Source organism: Symsagittifera roscoffensis, chromosome 4 (genome assembly GCF_963678635.1).
Source record: "Symsagittifera roscoffensis chromosome 4, txSymRosc1.1, whole genome shotgun sequence".
Lineage (NCBI taxonomy): Eukaryota > Metazoa > Xenacoelomorpha > Acoela > Convolutidae > Symsagittifera > Symsagittifera roscoffensis.
In genome coordinates, this window is record NC_087065.1 from 22,155,951 (window position 1) to 22,179,891 (window position 23,941).

The following is a 23,941-nucleotide window of genomic DNA, read 5'->3' on the forward strand; positions in this document are numbered from 1 at the left end:
GTACCTTCAAATAGATACATTGTTGTTTTTTTTAACCTAAAAGTTAACTTACACAGGGGCGTTTGCTCGTCCCGTTACGCCAGTGTCGCAGCCTGGGATTGGTGCTTTCGTTTGTATTTTCTTCATGTCTTGCTCTGTTGTTACTGGTAATTTCTCGCCAACAAAACTGGCGCTCATTCTTTTTCCTAGTCCCCGTTTATTTCTTTGCCGTTGCTGATGGTTCCGTCGTCGTGTCTTCTTTATTTTTGAGGGCTTCACGACACGTTCGTTTGTGTCTTGGCATGGTTGTTTTTGGCAGGCTACGCACGTCCCACGAAATGCTCAATCGAACGTTTTCGATTGATTGGTTTGGTTATGATTCTCGTTGAACTCCTCTCGTGTTGCACATTTTGTCTTCACACCCTACCATTTATTTTTGTTGTAACCGCAACAACAGTTTTTTCTTGGAATTTATCAGCAAAAATGTTATCTTTTCAATAATTGGAGGTTTTAACAATCATAACTCTTTTTATATTCAGATGTTTCTGCTGAGTACTCACTGGTTAAATTTTTCTTTGAGTCATCTGTTGACACTTTCTGTTTTAATCTTTTTTAATCTCTTTTAAAATGGCCTGAAGCTAAAGAGTGTAGTCCGACAGAATCATAAAACCGTTTGATGTCAAATGGCAGGAACTTTTTTGTTGACTTCTTCAAAAAAAAATCAGATGCTTCTTGCTTTTGAGTGTTTTCATCGACTCTCGAATGACAACTCCATCAAACAAAACTGACTTGTGTTTCTTATGGTGAAGCGTAATTTAAACGGTATGCGTCTGGAAGAAGCAAAGAAAAAACGAGATTAATGCTGTATACCTCCCTCGGATCAGAATCTTGATATTCACTGAAATGAAATTCCCCCGCATTTCGTTCAAAGAATTTTGGGAATTGTTGCCATCACAGCTTCTGGTGACCAAGTATAGGATGTAGTACCTGTCCCTTGGACCTAGATGTTGGATCTAGACTCCATCTGATTCCGCATTTCTCAGCTTAAGTACCCTAAGTGCTTCATCCACTTCATTTAGTGAACGATTCGTTGATTTCCGAATCCCATTCAGCCGCGTACTTCCTCCATGAATATCGTTTGCTTTTTCCACTGTTATTTTGAACACCTCGGTTGCATTTTTCACTGCAGGAATCAGAAGATTGTTACAGGGTGTTTTCCAGAGCTTTTGCGCAATATTCATGTTACTCTTAGCTTTAGTACACACTTCTGACCACCAAAGTTAGCAGTCTTTGCGAGTGCTCACTGGCATTGAGCGCTTTGCTGCTTACCTTTTTGCTCTTGAAAATGTTTTCCAATGCTCCTAGCGATTTAGTGTCATCCGGTTGTGTCAAACTGTCTTCAATTAACTACTCAAATTCTTGCCGGTCAGCTTTTTTGAGGTTGAGTTTTGGTCTCTTTTTGTCACATGAGGACATCAGGATGGATCGGTGGTCCGATTCTACTGATTTTTTTTGTGGTTCATTAATTAAGATTCGCCCTGGTCGAGTGTATCGAAATGTCAGGCGTAGTTTTTCAATACGGGTAGCTCCGCCACTGTTCAGTAGGTACATCTCCTTTTATCGTCTGCATAGTACCTGTATGATCTTCCAAGCGGAATAATATCTGCCCAGATAAGGCTATTAATGCTTCTCAGCCACTTTTCTTAGTTATGGCTTTGAGTCTCTTAGGTCATTAGATCCGGACTCCGTTGGTAGAAGATTGATAGTGTGTACCTAGAGTCGGTTAATTTCAGTCTTCACTGCTAACTGCTTCAACTGCAGCTTCAGGGCCTTGTTCCATTTCACAGGTGGTGTCTTTGCGGTCTTCTCTGGAGACTACCCAGTCGATACTTTTCGGAACTTTTGCCATAGCCCAAGTCCAGTCAAAGATGTTATCCCAATTTAGGACTAGAATGTCGGCTTGCGTTTCGAACGCTAGCTTTCTCAGCACCTCTCCTTTTCCACGCCATCCATCCCCGTTTAGTTGGACTATCTTCTAAAAATGGGACATAGGTGTTTTTCTTCATTATATACGCTGTTTTGATTTTTTTTTCGTTCATTCTGATACTGCTTTTCCTTAGTGATTGTGTTTCCGGATGAACGTTTTTGGTAGTTATTATTTTTGAACCGACGTTTCAGTCTGTTAATTTTCTTTCACTTTGCAAATGATAGGATGTTCTCCGCTGAAAATGACTGAATCCGAATACCATCCTTCGATGGCATTCATCCCTACTCAAATAAGATTTGTTCTTGAAACTATCATGGATATGAATCTTGCAGGTAGGACGAAGAAGAATATTCAAATTAAAGCAATAACATCGACAAAAAGCAGCGAGAAATACTCAAGTCCAGTCAAAGATGTTATCCCAATTCCCCTCCCAGAAGTTGGCCCCAGTGTAAACCAGTATTACAGCTGCCCTCTATGCGATAATCAGTTCACTTGTCGGCCAAATGCACTTCGACATATGAAGTCAGTGCATGGAAATGTTCGCTACGAATGCCAAATTTGTAAGAAGAGCTTCAACCGAAAAGATATTTTGAAAGGACATATCATGGGATCGCATGAATTAAACGCAGAAGTAGCACGAGCGATGGTCGATTGTACTTCTACTTCCAACAAAATCACTTAGCTCATTGAATGCGGACAGGGAGAGGGGGAGGAGACGACTGGACAATCCAGTAATTTGAGTTATTTTCTTCTCAAACTTCTTTCAAGGTGGAATTCTCTCATGGTTAATTGATGTCTGGTCAATTTTGTTGTACTTTTATTTTTTACACGCACGCCTAATATATATTTCCTTGCTAATAAGGTTTTTATATGATCCATTTGATGGTAGATTAGCCAATACAATGTCGTTCTTGCAATCTCAGGTTTAAACTCATGTCACCTATGACGAGATGTTTTTTTGGTTGGGAGAATGTTTTATGACTCTGACAAACAAGCTAACAAAACGCTTGCTAGGCTAGGAAAATCAGCAAAACCCACATAAGAGTCTTCACTACGTTCCTTACTCTTTAAAAAAGACGGGTACTTTTTGAGAGTAATGCACATAGTGAATACTCTTATATAAGTCTTGCCGATTTTTTTTTGAGGAAAAAGTCTTAAGATATTGATGCACTTAAGGTATATATGCACTTATTGAGTTCAATGGTAATTCATCTGTTGAAAGAGATGTAAATAGCACTCTCTTAATACGAACGTCCAAATGGCGTAAAAATTCGTGAACGATTTCTAGTTTCGAAAGTGGAATTTAATTTTTAGATTTCCAGCGGAATAAAAACTTTACCTGTTGATCCAGTTTTCTCAAGTTGGTTAATATTATCAAAAAAAAGCGCCTGCCATAAATCTTTCTAGAAATTCAAAGAGCTTATAGGCATCTATTTTATTCTTTGAAATTCGAAAGTTGAGATTTTTTCAACAAACAAAGTCAAGTGTTTTTTTTTGTGTTTACTTGCGTTCATTGCTCTTTTCCAATCATTGATTGGTAACGTTTTCGATATCTCAGATTTTTGCGCTTTCGATTAGCACGGCAGTTGCGAGACCGCAACACGGCCATGGATGTAGAGAACCTTCCGCTAGTAGCCACATATCCTCCGCTGTGGGGGTGCGAACCACTGGAGTATGAAACATATAGCGAGGAACTTGAAGCGCTCATACTGAAATATAGCAAAAAGTGTCTCATTGATGGAGCGAATTTCAACGCGGCAGTGGGAGACGAGTCGGTACGAACAGTGGAAGATGCAACCGGCCTTACGGACTGTATAAAACAAACGCGGCAGGGAGGTCGCTAGTAGAACTGTGCCACGCCCACATGATCGTGTGGGTAAACTCATTTTTCTGTCACGACAACCGAGGACTTGGAAATGCCCCAACAGGAAGACATCACATGAGTTGGATGGCTTTCTGCCAAGGAAAAATGAACGCAGCAGAAGGTTAAAAAATTTACAGACATTTAACGTGGTACCTGTCAGACCACTAGCGGAAACTCTTGGAATGCTTGATAAGAAATGATAAAAAAGCGAAGAAATCTGAGACCCGTGACGGAATTGACTTGGATGCTCTACGGGGCGTCAATACACAAACGCTCTTCTCAGAGGAAATGAACGAGAAGTCTGCAATGGCATGTACCCGGGATGTTGATTTGAGAGTCTGCGGAAAGAAAAGAAGAGAACTCTCAATGCGTGGATAGACAAATACAAAGAAGAAATATAAAAGGAAAGGTAAAAGAAGCCAGATAAAAGGTAAGGAAAGTGTTTAAAGAAGAAGAAACTGGATAAATATTTCTATACAAGTCGTAGACGAGGTTAAAGTAGCTATAAGGCTTGGTGATTTTCGGAACTCGTACAAGAAGTTACACGATATTCGATTCAGAGATCTGAAAACCCTTGAAAACGAAAAGTTCGCTCTTGAAGAATTTAGAAACCATTTGTAGAAATCACATTTGGACCTGGTACAAGAAATTACCCGATATTCGAATTCAGTGATCTGAAAACCATTTAATGAGAAAAGTTCGCTCTCGAAGAATTTAGAAACCCTTTTAAGGCAGTATCAGAGAACAAATTTGTAAGGAGGATTAAAGAGCTTATGGCACCGGCGAATGAATGTCTCGTGAAAAAAAGATCTCCCATCAAGGCGCGAAATCCAGCAACTAGACTAGAAGGTAACCTTCCCGAAATTCTAAGACGAACGGATGAAAAGCGGGGCACCCGGAATTGAAGGAATAGAAGTCTCGCTGAAAGCCATGAACCAAGACAAGAAAAGGAGGCTGTTCAACGTAACAGTAAAGCATCTCGAAGAACTCTATTATATATGGGAAGAAGCGAATACGATCGGTTGGGTAGTGCAGCTGTTTAAGAAGTGCTGGAGAGGTGATTTGAACAATTACCGAGGCGTGTGTCTATTGCCATTGATAAATCTTCTGTGCGCAAGAATCTTTGCCACTGGTTTCCACTTTCAAGTAAAGGTGCGGACTTGATTGAAAGCGGAAACTAGGAGGATGTCGCCCGGCAGCAGACTCCATGGTGAATTGGCTAACATTGCGTTGAGAACAATGATCGGGGAATTATTGTTCGCTGATGACTCAAACCTTGATGGGTTGCATGGGCGCGCTCAAATAGGGTAAGGAGATGTTCAAGGAAAAAATAATGTAGTTAGAAGAACGCTGCGATGACAGAAAAGAAGATTTTTTTTTGCTTTGGATCAAAAGATCCAGACAACACCAGAGTCCTGGGGACATATAATTGGCCGAAAGGAAGACAGACAAGAAAAGATAAAGAGAGCTAGCAAATCATGGGCAAAGCTTATACCCAGATTGGAAGTCGAAACTGAGAAGGAGAACCGAAGCCGTACTAGTGCAAACAGTGGTAGAATCCACTCTCCTGTTGGATTTTCTGGCAAGAAGTTGGACGAATACCGATTTTGGCAAACTCCAGAGTGCAGTGGATCGATGCGATAGATTTGTATTTGTATGGAATGATGGGATGAGATTACCAAAAAGGATGTTGAAAGAAAAAAACGTACAGCTAAAACTTCAGAAAAAACTGAACGTGCACTGCGTAAGATACAAAGTAGAAAAGGTCCCTAGAGAGACTAGTTCCAGAATTGCGGATGGCAGACACCAGACTGTCTAAGAAAATAATATTGGGAAGATGAAAGAATTCAAGACGGAACATTGGAAACAGAGGTAACATATCATCATACTGCAAAATTGCTCCGCGATATAGGTCAGGTCTGGACCAATGCAGAGAATCTGACTAAAGCAAGGAAATCATGGAAAGCGATAAATGAAAGAATGAAGTTCATCGAGGATTGGGAAGATCAAATGGCTTATACAATGCGTGAAGAGGAAAAGCTTGATGGAATCGAAAGAATGAAGGATTTTTTTTCGGTGCAGTTAGGGGGCCGCGGGAAGGGGTGCCTCGCAAAGGGAGGCCGGACACAGCATGAAAGAAGAATGCATCAAATCCCAAACAAGCAAGAGTTCGTGTCCGAAATGCAAAAAAAAAACATTCACGGAAAAACAATATGATGAATCATGCAAAAACATGTCGCGCCGAGAACCACAATGCATCTCGAGTAACGCAAAATCCCCAACCTGAAACAGCAACATCGACAGCAGGTCGTTACACAGGTCTCAGCAAGAGAAAATTGCCTATTTTCATTTGAAATGTCTTGCTTGGCGTGTTTCCTAGAAAACTTGTTCGATAAAAACTGTTATCAAATGTATGGAATTGGGTTTTTTGTTTTGTTGTTTTTTGAGACGCTTTGGAAAATTTTTTTTACTTTTTCCAAAACGTTTTATACTGATTTTCAAAAAAATGGTATCCATAGAACGAGCGCCTACACTCTTGTGTGTCTGCATGCTCCCCTGGTCTTTTTTTGCTTTACCCTTTTGTCTACAGTCTTCGAAAAAGTCTGTTGGGGGAATATTTGACCTTTTTTTTCATTTTCTCAAACTAAGCTACCTGCAGATACTAAGATACTGCAGATATGAAAAACTTCTCTCCATAACTTTTTACTCCTCGGAAACATGAAATTTTTGATTTTTTTGACCGTTTTTTTAAATCTTTTTGACTTCTCTCGTAAACTAACCTCCCAATTCTGAGGTCGTGGGTTCAATAGAGCTAACGGATAGTGGGAAGCTCCCTTGCATTATTGGACACTTACAAAATTTTTTACGCAAAGTTATCGTCCTCGGAAAAATCACTTTTTTGGTTTTTTAGCATTTTTTATCTAAATTTTATGACTTTTCCCAAAAATATATGGGGTATTCTATAATAAAATACCCTCTCATATATGGGATATTGGGTACAATTCAAAGAACAGATTGTAGGAAGCTCCTTTGCATACCATACTCTGTCGAATTTTGATTTCCGACCGTCTTCTGAAACTTTTTGTGAACTACCCTGCCAAATCTGAGTTTTTGGGTTCAATCGAAGTTGCAGGTTAGGCGAATCTCTTCTGCACAAGCGGCTTCGTCTTATGTTCCTCCTCGTGTTTAGGGAAGCAGAATCCGTAGAAACCCAGCCACCTCGCTATGCCTGCAATTGCTGCAGTAGAGACAACTCCGGCAAGGCCGCCGCCACCTTCTTCAAGCAATAAGAGTAGCCGTCTCCGTCAACCATATCAAACTGTAGTTACAGAAGCTTCGGCTTTGCCTCAAGTGGCATCGCACATCAGCCACTTTTTCAGCTGTCCTCTTTGCGAAAACCAGTTTACGTCAAAGTCAACTGCATTGCGACATATGAAATCAGTGCATGGAAATATTCGCTATGCTTGTCAGATTTGCAAGAAAACTTTTAACCGTAAAGACATTTTGAAACAGCATATAATGGGTTCGCATGAAATGAATTCTGAGGTTGCAAGAGCCATGGTTGAGTGTGATTCTACCAAAAACACACTCATGAATGAGTAGTTAACCTATGAATGAAGTATTCATCCATCTATGAATGAAGTGTATGTTGAATATTGACGTTCATTTGCCAATTAAACCCCGCCCCGCCCGACTGGTAATACCTAATCAATCTTAAAATTATTATAAGCAATTCGCATTTTGAAATTATTTAAGACTGGTCATGACAAGCGAATGTATTTAAAAATTTTGATTTGCTAATCAATAACTTTCCCTGACGATAATTATTCACTTTTAGATCGGTGCTGGATGTATGAGCAGTCCAAGAAAGCACAATTCCTTGCTCAATTTGTAGATCCTTTATTGTTTATCGCATTGTAAGACTTCCTATGATTTCAGCGCCTGATTTTTAAAAATGATTGCCTATTTTGAAGTAATAACTTGTTCAGTAGTTGCAGTGTTTATAACATAAATGTATGTGTCATTATTTTAAAGTTAAACTTGTGAGCAAATATCAAACTGGTTTTGAGCTTAATATAAACTTAAAATTCAACATGTGAAGAGGCTATTTGAATAGAAAGAGTCAGAGCTTTCAACAGGACAACTTTTACCATCTTTTTGAGCATGAGGTCCACCAGGTCCTCACGCCCTCGTCCGGATTCTCCTCAGTGGGTTGTTTGACCAGACAGTGTTTAAGCATGGTGTGGATGTCCTCACTGCTGATTACACTCTCGGTAGCATTCACAGCTGACATGGAGTACACGTCGAAACAGACTACAAATACAATACACATTAACAAACATACACAGCCAATCGAAGATTGGAAAAGAGTTATGAACCCAAGTAAACATGAAAAACTCTCAATTTTCGAATTTCAACGAAAAAAAGTGGATGCCCTTAAAGCTCTTTGAATTTCTAGAACGATCTATGATTGGCGCTTTTTTGGTAACATTAACCCAACTTGAGAAAACTGGATCAACAGGTAAAGTTTTTATTCCGCTGGAAATCTAAAAATTAAATTCCACTTTCGAAACAAGAAATTGTTCACGAATTTTCACACCATTTAGACGTTCGCATTTGGAGAGTGCTATTTACGTCACTTTCAGCAGATGAGTTTTAATTGAACTCAAAAAGTGTATTTATACCTAAGTGCATTCATAAAAGCAGCAATATATGATTACGTCTCAAATGGCATAATTCCCAAATGGCATAAAAATGAAAAATTTCCCAATTGGCATAAATTTCATGCAACACTTGCTTTGGAAAAATCTAGAACAATTTTTTCGTGCACAATGTGAGAAATTTAGTCAAATTGTCAATTCAAATGTTGATTGACATTTTATCGTGAAAAACTTGTAGAACTTTTTATCAAAAGCAAGAAGCATAAGCTTGCGATTATTAATAAGCTTCTTGTGGTCAATTTTTTTTCGACAAATCTGCTGCTTAAATTTGTTTGGAAGCAATTAATTCCAAATCTTGTTCACATGCTTTCGTTCCTGACAACATGATAGAAATTGATAGAAAACGTTTAAATTACAATGAAAACTTGAAATTTATGCCATTTGGCAAAAGTTTCCATTTTTATGCCATTTGGGAAGTTATAAATGCACATCTGTAGTTATTAGAGACTTCTATGCACATTTCAAGACTTTCCTGAAAAAAAAATCAGCAAGACCAATATAAGAGTCTTTGTAGTAGTTAGCAAATGATTTCTTTTTTCATTCATGCGTTCCAACTTTTCATTCATGCCTTGTCATGAAAGAACATGTGTGAAAGAGCAAAAACATACTCTTCGTAGTATTTAGAACATTGAAAGATGCCCGAGGGAAAAAAAGCCCGGCCTGAGGGCAGGAAGTGCCCGAGTGCGGCTCTTTTATCCGAGGCCATCTTCAACTATGTTCTAACTGTTGAAGAGTATGTTTTTGCTCTTTCTGAGAGAAAGGTGCCAGAAAATTGTGAAAGAGCCCGGAAAAGTGCGCGAAACTATGCAAATGATTTCTTTGTTCATTCATGCGTTCTAACTTTTCATTCATGCCTTGTCGTGAAAGAACAGGTGTGAAAGAGCAAAAACATACTATTCACTACGTGCATTACTCTTAAACAAACAAAATTATCCGAAAGCAGCTCCACAGAATTATATCAACACATGCATTTAGTTACAGTTAAGGCCAAATTAGTGGCAACATCTGTGACCTTCAGCAACTTTGTCAAAGAAAAATGGTGCGTTCGACAGTTTAACCTACTATATTGATGTCTAAATGAACAATTTAAGATTCAGTAACATCGCTCAGATTAGTTGACCGAAACATATTTAAGATTAACTACACAGCATCAAACTTTTTTTCGCCCTTTCAAAACATACTTAAGTACAAGCGAGAAAAATAGCATAAGTCCACTGTTCTGCGAGGATTATTTGCATATGATCAAAAAAAATTTTGATCGTTCAATAGCATTTAACTTTTTAAAAATGACAAAAAACTAAAATCGCATACGCTTAGCTGAAGAGTTAGTATAATTTATACCGAGATATCATGGGGGGACGTGATTAGCAAGATGCTTATTTACATTGAGCTTGCTTCTCAAGAGATCCCTTGAGGTAGATGGACATCCTTTTCACCTACACTTTTTTGCTGATCAGTGAGTCATTGTCTCGGTCAAATGCCTTAAACGCTAAGACATCAAGCATTCAAAACTCAGCCAAAAATTGAAGCAACTCCAGCCGTAGAGGGCATAACGTAACAGGCGACAATTCATAATACGGTATTAGCATGTAGCGCACACTTGCTCTACTGCGCTGACATTTGGGACGAGTGGTAACAATGGTCGCTTGGTTGATTCTGTTTTATTGTAAAAAATTGAAACACTTGGAAATATCTGTGAACTTAGTTAAATCATCGCCCAGGAAATAAATATTCCTGGAAATTTAGTATGTTTTATCCTGACTACGTGTCCGTGCAACTGCTAAGTAGGAAGTGAACAATTTCAAGTTTCAATATTTAACTTTAAATCACTTCTCTATATCTTACCATTTGAAGTAGTGACAATAATTTAGAGGTTCGATTTGAATTATAAAATATAATATTTGCTGCGCAATATTGTGGATCTTCTTAGCTTCCTGCCTATAAGCTTGTGTAGGGAATCGGAAGTGTTTCAGGGAAAAGTCAATGTTAGAACTTGAACTTATTTGAGAAATAATGATGTCTGAGACCTGACATCAATAATTAACGATAATGACACTAAGACGAACGACTTGTCAGGTGGTAGAAATTCGTTATATGCAATTGTCAAGATAATATGACAAGCACATGGAACCAAAGCTGAGAAAATCCACAATCGTGCTCAGCAAATGTTAGCGAAAATAAAGAGGAAAACGGTGAAACCCGGGACAATCAGTAAAAACTTTGAATCTCCCAAACCAGTTGGCAACAGTTCAATAATAAGCGAATCTAACCTTCAATAATCAAATTACTTGTGAAATATTTAAATTACAATCTTGCTCAGAAAATATTAGCGATATTAAAGAGGAAAATGTGGGAACCCGGGACAATCAGTAAAAACTTTGAATCTCCCGAACCAGTTGGCAATAATTCATTAAAGCTAATCTAACCTGAAATATTTTTTAATTCAAATCGAACTTCTATAATTTACCTTTCTATATCATACACTTTGAAGTAATTGAAGTAGTCAAAGTAATTGAAGTAGTCAGTCCTGAGTAGTTTCATAGAGAGTATCAAGTGGCGGAAACTTAAGTGTTTTCTAAGCAAGCTATTCAAGAGATGAAATATTTAAATAAGTTGATGAACTGAACCGGATGGCGAAAATTTAATTGTTTCTGAGAAAACCTTTTCAGCTATGAACCTTTGAAAAATTTCAATAAATTTCTTGAAGTAAATCTGTTCAGGTTTTCCTACAAGCAAGCTTTTCAACCTATGAAATGTTTTCATTGATCGAACTCCTTAGCAAAACCATTTTCTAAGCAAGGTATTCCAGCAACGAACCCTCGAAATACTTATTTCTTAGACTAAATCGGTTCGAATTTTTTTTGCTAGGGTAGCTGTTCGAGCTCTGAATTATTTCAAGTTATTTCATAGATTGCGTCATTTCGCTAAAAGTTTTTCTAAGAAAGCTATCCTATCTCTGCAAATTTGAAATATTGCAAGTGATTTCAACGACCGCGAATCTGTTGGTGATTTTTTTCGAAGCAAGCTATTCAGGCTATGAAAGTTTGAAATATTTCAAGTTATTTAGTAGATTGAATAAGTGCGCGAAAACTTTAGATTTTTCGAAGCAAGCAATTCCAGCTCTGAAACTTTGATGAAGTATTTCAAGTTATTTCATATACCACGAATCTGTTTGCTAAAAGTTAGTTTTCTAATCCTGGTGGTCGCTGTTTTAGTTGTTTCGTTTTATACTGAAAGAAATCCGTTAAAACAACATTTAGGACAAAAAGTGGGCAAGTACCGTCTAGCCTTGCAGTTGAATCGAGTTCATCGTTATTATAGAGTTCCGGACTTTGTTCACAAAAAAATTCTAGAATTTTCCAGACTTTCGAGTATTCGATGGTTGCGCTAAATGAGTCTTGAATGCTTTGATCGAAGCCTTCTTAAACGTTGTGCTCGGTGGTATTTCTTATTTTAAAGATCTATTGGTCGTAATTCGGATTCCATAGAAGTTCTCGTTTTGGTGGCAGTTTTTCTGCATACACTGGCAATTTAATAGTCTCTTCTATCGGGTTTATTTATAGTTTGTTTCCAATTTAAAAGCATCTCATAAAACTGAAGTCAGTGGTTCTCGTCCGGCTACTGGCAATATTTATTTTGAAAGCTTTTACTGCCTTTCCTTTCCTTATTTAACTGTTGCCTGTGTAGAATGAAAAAATCTATGCAAAGGTAGAATTCGATCGCTTTCGTTTTGATCGCTCTCTCAAATCCGAGTTTTAAAACAACAACATTCTTAGCTCCAAAAAAAAATCAGTTCAAAGAGACCATTTATTTTCTACATTGTTGAAATTCAATTTTTTTTTAATCCTCAAAACTACATTCTCGAGTTAGCTGTCCATGGAAGTCCATCCCTGGAGCCAGGCCTGGCTAGGGAAAAAACCAGGTCAAAGTCTTGCAAGGATTACCCTGGCTTTCCTGGATCGATCTAGGAGTCCAGGGCTGGTTTTCAAAGAATTTTCCTAGGAACCAGAGCTGGAATCCCAGGTTTAGGCAAAATTTAAAATCGACAATTGCCTACAAAACTGGCTGAAAGCTAAGAAAAACTGTCTCGATTAAGCTCACATGAGAAGGTAGCCAACATGAAGGTACAGATTTTTTTGTGTCCGAAGACGGAATACTTTCCTTCCCATATTAGCTACCAGTGAGCAAGCAAGAGATTATCTGAAAAAACAAGAACATACACTAGAAACCTGAAAACCAAAAATATCAGACATTATTTTTTAGCTCAAATAAGATCCAAAATGAAATAGATCAAACCTACGCTTTCCATCGCGCAGGTATGTTTCGACCGTGCTCGAGATATGTTTCGACCTTGCTTGAGGTAGTTTTCGACCGTACTCGAGGTATGGCTCCACCGTGCTTGAGGTAAGTTTCGGCCGAGCTCGAGGTATGGTTCGACAGTGCTCGAGGTATGTTTCAACCGAGGAGTTTTTGCTCAGCCCAAACCCCGTCAGATTTCCAGTCGTATTGTAGTACAGAACGGCGACTCCAGTTGGTGGGTGTATTCCTGTTCTTGATTTGTAATCAGCTCTTTCATCTTTTCCAACATGCTGGCACGAACTTTCTCTTTAAAAGAGTCATCTTCGTCGAAGCATTGCGTCAAACGCCCTGCAACAAAGGCTGGACTGGCTAACAGAGTCCTCAAAGCAACGGATCCCCATTGTCTGTGCACATTGTCGAAAATCATACCACCAAGGGTCTGCCCATCTTGTTGAAAAGACCGGGCCACCCGTTTTCATCCATGACATCGAGAATTATTTGGTTCATTCCCGCTTTTTTTCCGGAACATATTCATCCTCAGGTTCTTCCTGTAATAGACCAACTGGACGATACGGAGTAAGAATTTTATCAACTAACTTAATAAATTCCAAGACTAGCTCATGATTTTTAACCATGGCGAACGGAAAGTAGCGTGTGTCCATAAAATTGCACCTTTTTCTTATGATTTCAAGATGGAGGCGCTTAGGTTAATTTCGCAGAATGGCGATGTGGGCTTAGACTTTTCTCCACAGAAAAGTTCCATCCCAATCGAATGTGGAGTCTCCGATATGGAATTCAAGAACAACATTTGGAATGCCGTATAGCTTCAGTTTTTGAAGTCCGACTGTTCACCCGAGCGCATAAATCCGTATTCATCAACGGATAAATAGGCCTCTGAAAAGGCATAGAAGGCTCAGTTCGGCGAATCTTAGCAATTTTTTTCTTTTTAAAGGAAAGTTGAGCGTCTAAACGGCGTCCACTTCCAAAAGCTTCTATGATTTGATGAAGGAACCCACATTTACGGATTGCTGCAAGTACTTCGAACTTGTCTTTCAAAGTGTAACCCATAACTTGACCTACTGTTTTTTTTTGTTAAGAGAGTTTTCATAACACATAATCTTATGTTCTGTAAACTTTCTCACTAGAATGTGTTGACGAAAGAATTAGCAGATCCTAGGCCATCCCAGGAGTTTAAGGTATGTTGAAATTTAAATTCTGTGAATAATTGGTAGCCCAAAATTGAACTAAAATCTATAAACAAAAATTTTCTTTAACAACTGGTAATAAATTCCAAAGGAAAGTCAACTCGCTTCGAAAACGAATGATATATAATGAAATAACTATGAGCAAAACAAGGAACTGAAATCTGAAGTAAAAGTTTTTTAAATAACTGTAAATAAGGTTCAAAGTAAAGCTGAAGTTCTGTGAATGAACTTCAAAGTTCTGTTAATAAATTTCGAAACCAAATAATATGTTTGAGCGTAATTTGTCCTAATTGACATTAGTACAAACATAAAGACGACCGATTTTAGAAAAAAAAACTGGCCAAAAAACTGCCTTTTTTGAGCACTTTTGAAAGGTTTTGACCAATTCCTCCCCTTTGGGCAGTGAGAGGGTCAAATCTCTGAAAGTGTGAGTCTACAACTCCCGCCCCTGCGGTGAAAATTGAGAAGTATGCCTGAGATGTTTTTCAATAACTGATCAATTTTTCATTAGAATCTCCCCAATACATCACCAGGCTGATTTATGCGCACCTCAAACTTTACGAGGACACCTTTGAAATCAACAAATGAGATTTTCCCCTTAGCATGGTGGAAAATACATTATAAAAATAAGCTCAGGGGGGTTTGTCCTAGGAAAGCAAAATCCAAGGAAAGGGTTCCTTAATTTTTTGGAGGACCCTCATCCTAGGATTTTGTAAACATAAGAAGAAATTTTCCACTCAAAAAGCAGAAGACTCCCTACTTAGGATCTTGCTAAGCTTAGCTTAACAACAAGGGGACACGACAAAAAATTCTTCCTCATTCCAGTTTTTGGGGCCCTAATTATTGGTTCTGGTTAATTATATGAATCATATTAATTGTTATATTTGTTTCGGGCAAATGAATTTTCGACCTAGTTGAAATTTGTTAGTGAAAGTGGAATTGACTTTTATGGTATATAATAAAAATTCGCCGACTTTTCGACAGTTTTAATTTGCAAATTAAATCTAAGTCTCACTATTATTTTAGTTAAAATACTACGGAGCAAAAACTAATTTAAAAACTAATCAGATCAAGAATGACAAAATATAGAATGATCAAACATCACCTTATCCTTTAGGATTAGATTTTCAGTTGTTTAATCATTTAACTCATTTGAGTTTTAAGTGTATCATATTCAAGAGAATCTTCCTCATCCTCATCTACGAAAACACGTCTGTTTTTACCGTTTTTTTTTCGCACGAGATCAGTCAAATGTGATGTTGACCTCCTGATCAACTGCCTCTTAGCTCTTTCTTTTCAGCTGTTGTTTTTGACTGCTCTGAGAGCATGGTGCCACATTCTCGTCTTGTCTAATTCTGTCGTTTTTTTTTCAAATTCACATTATAAATTGAACCAGATATTTTGAAAAAAAATAGTTTAGGCAAAACCTAAAATCAAAAAATGTGCGCTCAGGCGTGCAATTGTACATCAGAAAAAATACTCGTACTAAACCTTATTTTATTACAATCCAAAAGTAACCAACAAAAACTCACTCGTTATAGCTGACGTTGGCAAGCCATTCATGCATGACCTATGAACACACAGAAAAATTTCTTGAAATAAAATCAAGTTTCAACACGAAGCGAGTTGAAGCACCAGTGGCAAAGATAAGAAGATTTACTAACCCAAAAGTGCGTAGCTAAATTATTCAAAGGTGTGAGAGCTCAAGTAAAGTTCCATAGTCTCGACAAACAATAGTGAAAAGTACCAGTTTTGTGATGACAAGTAGATTGGATCAAAAACAACCCGGCGGAAGTTATGGTGTTTTTAACGCTTAACGTCGCGATTTAAGGAAATAAATATAATTTGCTCACCAACGCAATCAAATTGACTCCCACTTGTCCTCAAAAATAACAAAAAATCTGAAAAAAAATTTGAGCATGACTTATTAACACAAAAACACATTTTTTCTTGAAATAAAGATCAATTTTCGAAATCAAAACGTTCAGACACCATTGCCACTTATAAGCAGCATTACCAGCCCAAAAGTCATTGCTTTGTCATTAACAGATGTGAGAGCTCAAGTAAAGTTCCAAAACCTTGAACAAAAAACAGTGAAAAGTACCCGTTTTATGATGACAAATTCATTGGGTCAAATTAAAACCGAGCGCAACTTTTTTTGTTTCCTACGCTTACTCTGTAAACTCATGGAATCAAATAAAGTTTAGGTAGCCAAGACAAACAAATTGACTCCAACAAATTCTCAAAATGAAAATACAAAAAATGTTTAAGAAATAGAAACACATTTTCTTGAAATAAAGATCAAGTTTCAAAACCAAGCTCTTTAAGGTATCATTGCCGCGTATAAATAGCATTACCAACCCAAAACCTACCGCTATACCATGAAAAACTGTGAGAACTCTAGTACAGGTCTAAAACCTCGAACAAAACAGTGAAAAGTACCCGTTTTGTGACTACAATTTCATTGGGTCAAAATAAGCCCAGCGCAAATTGTAATCTGTTTCCAGCGCTTAACTTGTAAATTCAAAGAATCAAATGAAGTTTAGCTAGCCACGACAATCACATTGACTCCTACATGCCCTCAAAAATAAAAATAAAAAATACAAAAAAGTGCACCTGAGCTATTAACAAATGGAAACACGTTTTTTTGAAATAAAGATCAAATTTCGAAACCAAGCTTTTTGAGGCATCATTGGCCCGTATAGGTGGCATTATTAATCCATAAAAGCTATATCATTTCAAGTTGTGAGAGCTCAAGTAGAGTTCAATAACATCGACAAAAAATTAATGAATAGTATCATATTTGTGATGACAATTTCACTGGGTCAAAAACAACCCAGGGCAAATTGTATTATGTTTCCAATACTTAACCTGTTGACTCAAAAAAACAAACGAAATTTAGCTCACCAAGACAATCAAGTTGACTCCCACAGTCCTCAAAATTGAAAAACCTTTGTACAATAAATATGCGCATGGCCTATTAGCACAGAGAAAGACCAATTTCTTGAAATAAAGATCAGTTTTCAAAACCAAGCACTTTAAGGCATCGTTGGTACGTATAAGTAGCATTGACAAACCAAAAATCCATCGCTATATCGTCAAAAAAGTACCAATTTTGTGACGACAAGTTCATTGGGTCAAAATAAGCCCAGCGCAAATTGTATTTTGTTTGCAACAATAAACGGGTGAGGTCAAGTAAATAAAAACAATTTAGCTCGCCAATACAATCACACTGACTCCCACATGTCCTCAAAATTGAAAAAAAAAATAAACAAAATTTGCTGTCTTCAATGTTCATAGGTTCAAGATTTAAAAATCAGCCGCATAAGTCCCAAAATTATTCTTCTTGAATTCTGATTGGTTGAAAGTTGAGCCATCAAATAGATGGATTAGTTTCTTTATTGTTAAGACAGAAAAAATTCAAGCGGACGAATAGTGACCGCCGCAGTCGCGCCAACGTATTGAGAGCTTGCAAAAGAGGTAAGGTCCAAATACGAAACCGCAGTGCGTCTACCGGTGACGTAAAACCGAGAGTCAGGTAAATTAATTTGAGACAAACCGACTGGTTTTAAGTCTTGTGCGACTGTTTTTCTATTTTGGACAGATGAATATGAGTTGTAAGGAAAATATCTTGTAACAGTTGTTGTTGTACTGTGTGCACTTTTCTATTTTTCAGAAACTAAACTTGCAATTCGAACGGATTTTAATTGTTGTCTTGTTTTTCAGTCATTAAGTTATCATCAAACCTAAGCTTATTTAAGTTTTCTTAACTTATTCAAATTTTTATTCTAGTCGCTTTAGGCTAGATTAAAATCTTGAAACAGTTTACCCTTAGAACTCTAAATAAGAAGGTTAAGATAAGAAATAATATTAAAACTGGATAAAAAACTTTTAATATTAACGTTCATCAACAAAAATTCAACCCTTCCAACGAAGTGAAAGCTGTCAAGATCAAACAGATAATAAGAAATAAATCATTTGAAAATTTTGCAATCAGAACACTTCCCTCACTCGTGAAAAAAGGCTTACAATATGAAATACTTACTCGTAATACATACATACTATACTGCCTTGACCTTTTCCTCGATTACCCGAAACAGTGGGAAAAAAGTTCAGAAAAAAGTGAAGATTAATTCCAAAGATCAGAGTGGAGTATGGGCTAAGAATTGGTTGAAAAGTTATTTAAAAAACATTTTGCCAAAACTTTACAGCTCTGGAAACTTACAAAACTGAGAGGTGCGGTGCGACCAATAAAAATTCAAAATTAAGATTGAAAAAATAGTTAAACTGGATGAACCACGGGTACTGCATTAGGTTAAATGATTCTAAATAAAGCTTCGTATAGTGTTTATTAGATTTAGATGGAAGTGATTCACGTTTCTTCTTTCAGAATTTTGTACACTTGCTTGAGTATTTGACTCTATGTGATTGAATTGTATCGATGTTTTCTACTCTTCCGGGACAAAATGGTATCCAGCAGTTTCTCCAAATCGGAGGATCCACAGTTCGTTTTTTCAGATTGTGTATCCCAAGGAGACTGCTATTCACTCAAGCTAGTTTCGTTTTTTTGGGTTGATTCCATGGAAGTTTTGGTGTTAAGATTTTCTAATGAGTTGGACACCAGGAATAGCTTGCGTACCGCTGATTTATCAGTGAAGATATGTTTATACAATGATCCGCTGGAGTTCGATATCACTGGGTTGTTGCTCGACCTTTGATGTCTAAGGTTTTCTAGAGCATTTTTGGTTTTCTGTTATGATGCTTTTCAAATGATGCACTATTTAATTTCGATATCAAATGATGAACTGATTTTATTTGAAATTATTCGAATTTATTTGAAATCACAATGGTGACCAAGTGGTGAAACGCCTAGAAGTTGTTAAGGTTCAGTGATACAGCAGGTAAGAAAAGCAAAAAAGATTTAAAAGGTTGTTTGTGGCAAAAAAAACCTGTTTCTCGATTACACGACACTGCTCTGTCAAAATTAGTAAGTATTTGCTTAGATCTTAGTTAGGTTTTCGATCACAGACAATTACAGAGAAAGATAATATGAAAAAGTTGTCTGAAATTTTTTTTTCGACTTCGTTTTCAATTAGTGAGGATTTTTGTCAAATATGCTCAATAGGTGTTAAGGTAATGGTAACTTCACGATTTCTTCGAAGTATCCGTTCCTTGCATGGGTACTGGTTTAGCGAAGTTGCTGGCAAATATGCAAAGTGCATAATTATCGCTTTGCTTTTTTTCAGCCCTCAAGTCTTTTTTAGCTCGCTCAATACTGTAGATTAATATGAAGTTGTCACATCCGCTTTCTTTTTAACGATCCTTTTTATAACAGCTCAAGACTGATTCTGAAATCATGCCAGCTGCAGAAAAATCTGGTTTGGCGGTGTAAAATGCTTTATTAATTTCTGAACTTTTTCGCGACAATCTCCTTGGCAGCTCATGTGCTTAAGTCATCAATGTGATACCACTTTAATTAACATGTGATTGACATTTTAGATTGTTTTGCTCAAATTTTCACACTATACCCAAATTATACCTTTCCTAAAGTTTGTTGAGCTACAAAAGAGGCTCCTCACTTTGATATAATTTCATAAGCAGTTGCTCCGATACTTTTTGCGTAATTTTTGATTGATTAAAAAATCTGAAAACGATCGGTTTTGGGTTAAACATACCAAAGAGAGCTCGTTGGGTGGTGAAGATGGTTGAGGTAAGTGGGTTGTGGGTTCGTCCCCCTTCCCCTAAACCCACTCCCGATTTCAAAGAGTGAAAACAAGGCAGGTTATGTAAATTTAACATGTCATGGTTAGAGTTGGAGCCGGGCCCGGGCTTTTTACATGCCAGGCCGGGCTCGGGCCTCAATTTTAGAATCGGCAACCGCGCCGGGCCCGACTTTTATAAAATTTCACACCTTTCACACTTCTGTTCACACCTTTCGCACTTCAATTCACACCTTTTGAAAATTCTCTTCACACCTGTTGAGGCTTCCGTTCACACCTTTTGAACCTCCACTTCCAACCTGTTAAGACTGCCATTCACACTTCCAACCTGTTAAGACTGCCTTTAGCACTTCTTTTTCACATTTTTGATTCCATCATACGGGGTTCCGGACATCAAGCCGATGGGACTTCAAGCCCAATCGTAAAATTAGGGACTTAAAGCCAAAAATTTTCTCATTAAGTGATGAAATAGGATTAATTTGAAAACCTTTTTAAAGAATTTCTTACTATTATGATCTTTTTTCAGTAATTATTGGCTGAAGGTTGAAGGCAATTTTCTTGTTTATAGTTTATGCATTTCAAAAATCGTCTGAAATTATAAACGAATCCCAATCCTAAGTTATTCATTGTCATGAATAACGCTTATTATGGACAGAACGTGCCTAAATTTTTGAAAAGCAACGTTTTACAGATCAAAAGATTGTAATTTGAGGTGCTTGTAAAGTTAAAATTTCGGCCTGAAGTCCCTTCGGCTTGAAGTCCCGTCGGCTTGTTGTCCTAGACCCCATCATACGAACATAATTTCATCACTTTCACCTGCTACTGCTGTTTCAGTTCATTATGACTATTCCTAATTGTGACATTACCCGGGTGGGTATTCACAAGTACCAAAATGATAAATCAGTCCCATTTGTACCAAAAACATTCAATTGGCCTAAGACTATTAAGCCGACTACTTTAAGCTTTTGAGTCAACCCGGGTGCCACAAATTCTCAAAATGAAAATAAAAGTACAAAAAATGTTTAACAAATAGAAAAACATTTTCTTGAATTAAAGATCAAGTTTCGAAATCAACTTTTTCAAGGCATAATTGGCACGTATAAGTGACATTATTAACTCAAAACGGATCGCTCTATCATTAAAAGTTGTGAGAGCGCAAGTAAAGTTCCATAACCTCGACCAAAAAAACAATGAAAAGTATCATATTTGTGATGACAATTTCATTGGGTCAAAAATAACACAGCGCAAAATGTATTCTGTTTCCAAAGTTTAACCTGTTGATTTAATAAAATAAACGAAATTTAGCTAGCCAAGACTATCAAGTTGTCTCCCACAGGTCCTCAAAAATGGAGAAAAAAAACCTAGTACAATATACAGCGCATGACCTATTAACACACAGGAACACAAATTCCTTGATCAATTTTTAAAACCAAGCACTTTGAGGCATCATTGTTACGTATAAATAGCTTTAACGAACTAAAAAAAGCATCGCTATATCATCAAAAAAAATACCCGTTTTGTCACGACACGTTCATTGAGTCAAAATATACCTAGCGAAAATTTTATTTTGTTTCCAACACTTAACGGGTGAAGTCAAGTAAATTAAATTAATTTAGCTCGCCAAGACAATTACACTGACTCCCACATGTCCTCAAAAATGAAAAAAATAAACAAAAATTGCACATGTTTCACAGTCTTCAATGTTCATAGATCCAAGATTTAAAAATCAGCCGCATAAATCCCAAAATCATTCTTCTTGAATTCTGATTGATTGAAAGTTGAGCCATCAAATAGATGGATTATTTTTTTTGTTAAGACAGAAAAAATTCAAGCGGCCGAATAATGACCGCCGCAGTCGCGCCAACGTATTGAGAGCTTGCAAAAGAGGTAAGGTCCAAATACGAAACCTCAGTGCGTCTACCGGTGACGTAAAACCGAGAATCAGGTAAATTAATTTGAGACAAACTGAATGGTTTTAAGACTTGTGCGACTGTTTTTTTCCTTTTGGACAGATGAATATGAGTTATAGGAAAACATCTTGTAACAGTTGTTGTTGTACTGTGTGCACTTTTCTACTTTTCAGAAACTAAACTTGCAATTTGAACGGATTTTAATTGTTGTTTTATTTTTCAGTGATTAAGTTATCATCAAACATAAGCTTATTTAAGTTTTCTTAACTTATTCAAATTTTTATTCTAGTCGCTTTAGGTTATATTAAAATCTTGAAACATTTTACCCCTAGAACTCTAAATAAGAAGGTTAAGATAAAGAATAACATTAAAACTGGATAAAAAAACTTTTAATAATAACGTTCATCAACAATAACTCAACCACTCCAGCAACGAAATGAAAGCTGTCAAGATCAAACAGATAATAAAAAATTACAGAAACTCCTAGCTTAGGAGATATGGACGATTTTACGATTTAAAAAAAAATTCAAAAAAAATCTAATTTTAAATTTTTGTTTTTCTTTTCTTTTTTTACCAGCGGTTGCCTGCTTACGTAGGTATAATATAGGCTTCTGATTCGAATGACAAAACTTGACCGTCCAAATGCTCGTTGGTTAGGAGATATGGATGAAAATACAAATTTTCAACAATTTCTAAAAACATTTAAAAAAATCTTTTACTGATTGTGAAAGATGTATGCATAGCTAGGGTAGGCGTTTGTGGGCCATATGGCCCCGTTGTCTATCCTCTCATTTTGATATTTACTTATAACGATGAATTGCCAAATTTATGTAATGAATGACCGTGGAATAATTTTTTTTCTTTCTTTCTTTCTTAATTAAATCATTTGAAAATTTTGCAATCAGAACACTTCCCTCACTCGTGAAAAAGGCTTACAATATATAATACTTACTCGTAATACATACAATTTATACTGCCTTTACCTTTTCCTCGATTACACGAAACAGTGGAAAAAAAGTTAAGTGAAAATTGAAGAGTAATTACAAAGATCAGAGTGGAGTATGGGCCAAGAATTGGTTGAAAAGTTATTTAAAAAAGATTTAGCCAAAACTTTACAGCTCTGGAAACTTACAAAACTGAGAGGTGCGGTGCGGCCAATTAAAATTCAAAATAAGATTGAAAAAATAGTTGAACTGGATGAACTACGGGTACTGCATTAGGTTGAATGATTCTAAATAAAGCTGTGTATAGTGTTTATTAGATTTAGATGGAAGTGATTCACTTTTCTTCTTTCAGAATTTTGTACATTTGCTTGAGTATTTGACTTTATGTGATTGAATTGTATCGATATTTTCTACTCTTCCAGGCCGAAATGGTATCCAGCAGTTTCTCCAAATCGGAGGATCCAAAGTTCGTTTTTTCAGATTGTGTATCCCAAGGAGACTGCTATTCACTCAAGCTAGTTTCGTTTTTTTTTGGGTTGATTCCATGGAAGTTTTGGTGTTAAGATCTTCTAATGAGTCGGACCCCAGGAATAGCTTGAGTACCGCCGATTTAAGCAGTGAAGATATGTTTATACACTGATCCGCTGGAGTTCGATATCACTGGCTTGTTGCTTGACCTTTGATGTCTAAGGTTTTCTAGAGCAATTTTGGTTTTCTGTTATAATGCTTTTCAAATGATGCACTATTTAATTTCGATATCAAATGATGCACTGATTTTATTTGAAATTATTCGATATGAAATAATTTCAAATTATGCACTGTTTAATATGGTCGCTATTGCATCCTAGGATGCAATGGCGACCAAGTGGTGAAACGCCTAGAAGTTGTTAAGGTTCAGTGATACAGCAAGTAAGAAAAACAAAAAAGATTTTAAAGGTTGTTTGCGGCAAAAAAAACCTGTTTCTTGATTACACGACACTGTTCTGTCAAAATTAGTAAGTATTTGTTTAGATCTTAGTTAGGTTTTCGATCACAGACAGTTACAGAGAAAACTAATATGAAAAAATCGTCTGAAAAGTTTTTTTTTCGACTTCGTTTTCAATTTGTGAGGATTTTTGTCAAATATGCTCAATAGGTCTTAAGGTAATGGTAACTTCACGATTTCTTCGAAGTATGCGTGCCTTGCATGGGTACTGGTTTAGCGAAGTTGCTGGGAAATATGCAAAGTGCATTATTATCGCTTTGCTTTTTTTCAGCCCTCAAGTTTTTTTTAGCTCGCTCAATACTACAGATGAAAATGAAGTTATCACAT

At 36.8% G+C, this 23,941-nt stretch overlaps 1 protein-coding gene across 6 annotated transcripts in view; it reads left to right on the forward strand.

Annotated features, from left to right (window-relative positions):
- Positions 1-23,941, forward strand: part of LOC134844416 (UBX domain-containing protein 1-like) — a 583,758-nt gene that overhangs the window by 89,640 nt on the left and 470,177 nt on the right. Inside the window, exons 4-5 of one of the 6 annotated variants that reach the window (XR_010162682.1) lie at positions 2,299-2,734; positions 7,021-7,929. The exons of 2 other annotated variants lie outside the window; for them this stretch is intronic. Coding sequence is in view for 3 of the 4 variants with exons in the window: in XM_063861082.1 (XP_063717152.1) it covers positions 2,299-2,648 (350 nt within the window). In the remaining variant the exon portion in view is untranslated. Of the gene's footprint in view, positions 1-2,298; positions 3,164-7,020; positions 7,930-23,941 lie in introns of those variants that run through there. 3 more of the 6 variants (XM_063861082.1, XM_063861083.1, XM_063861081.1) reach the window with 3 other exon arrangements.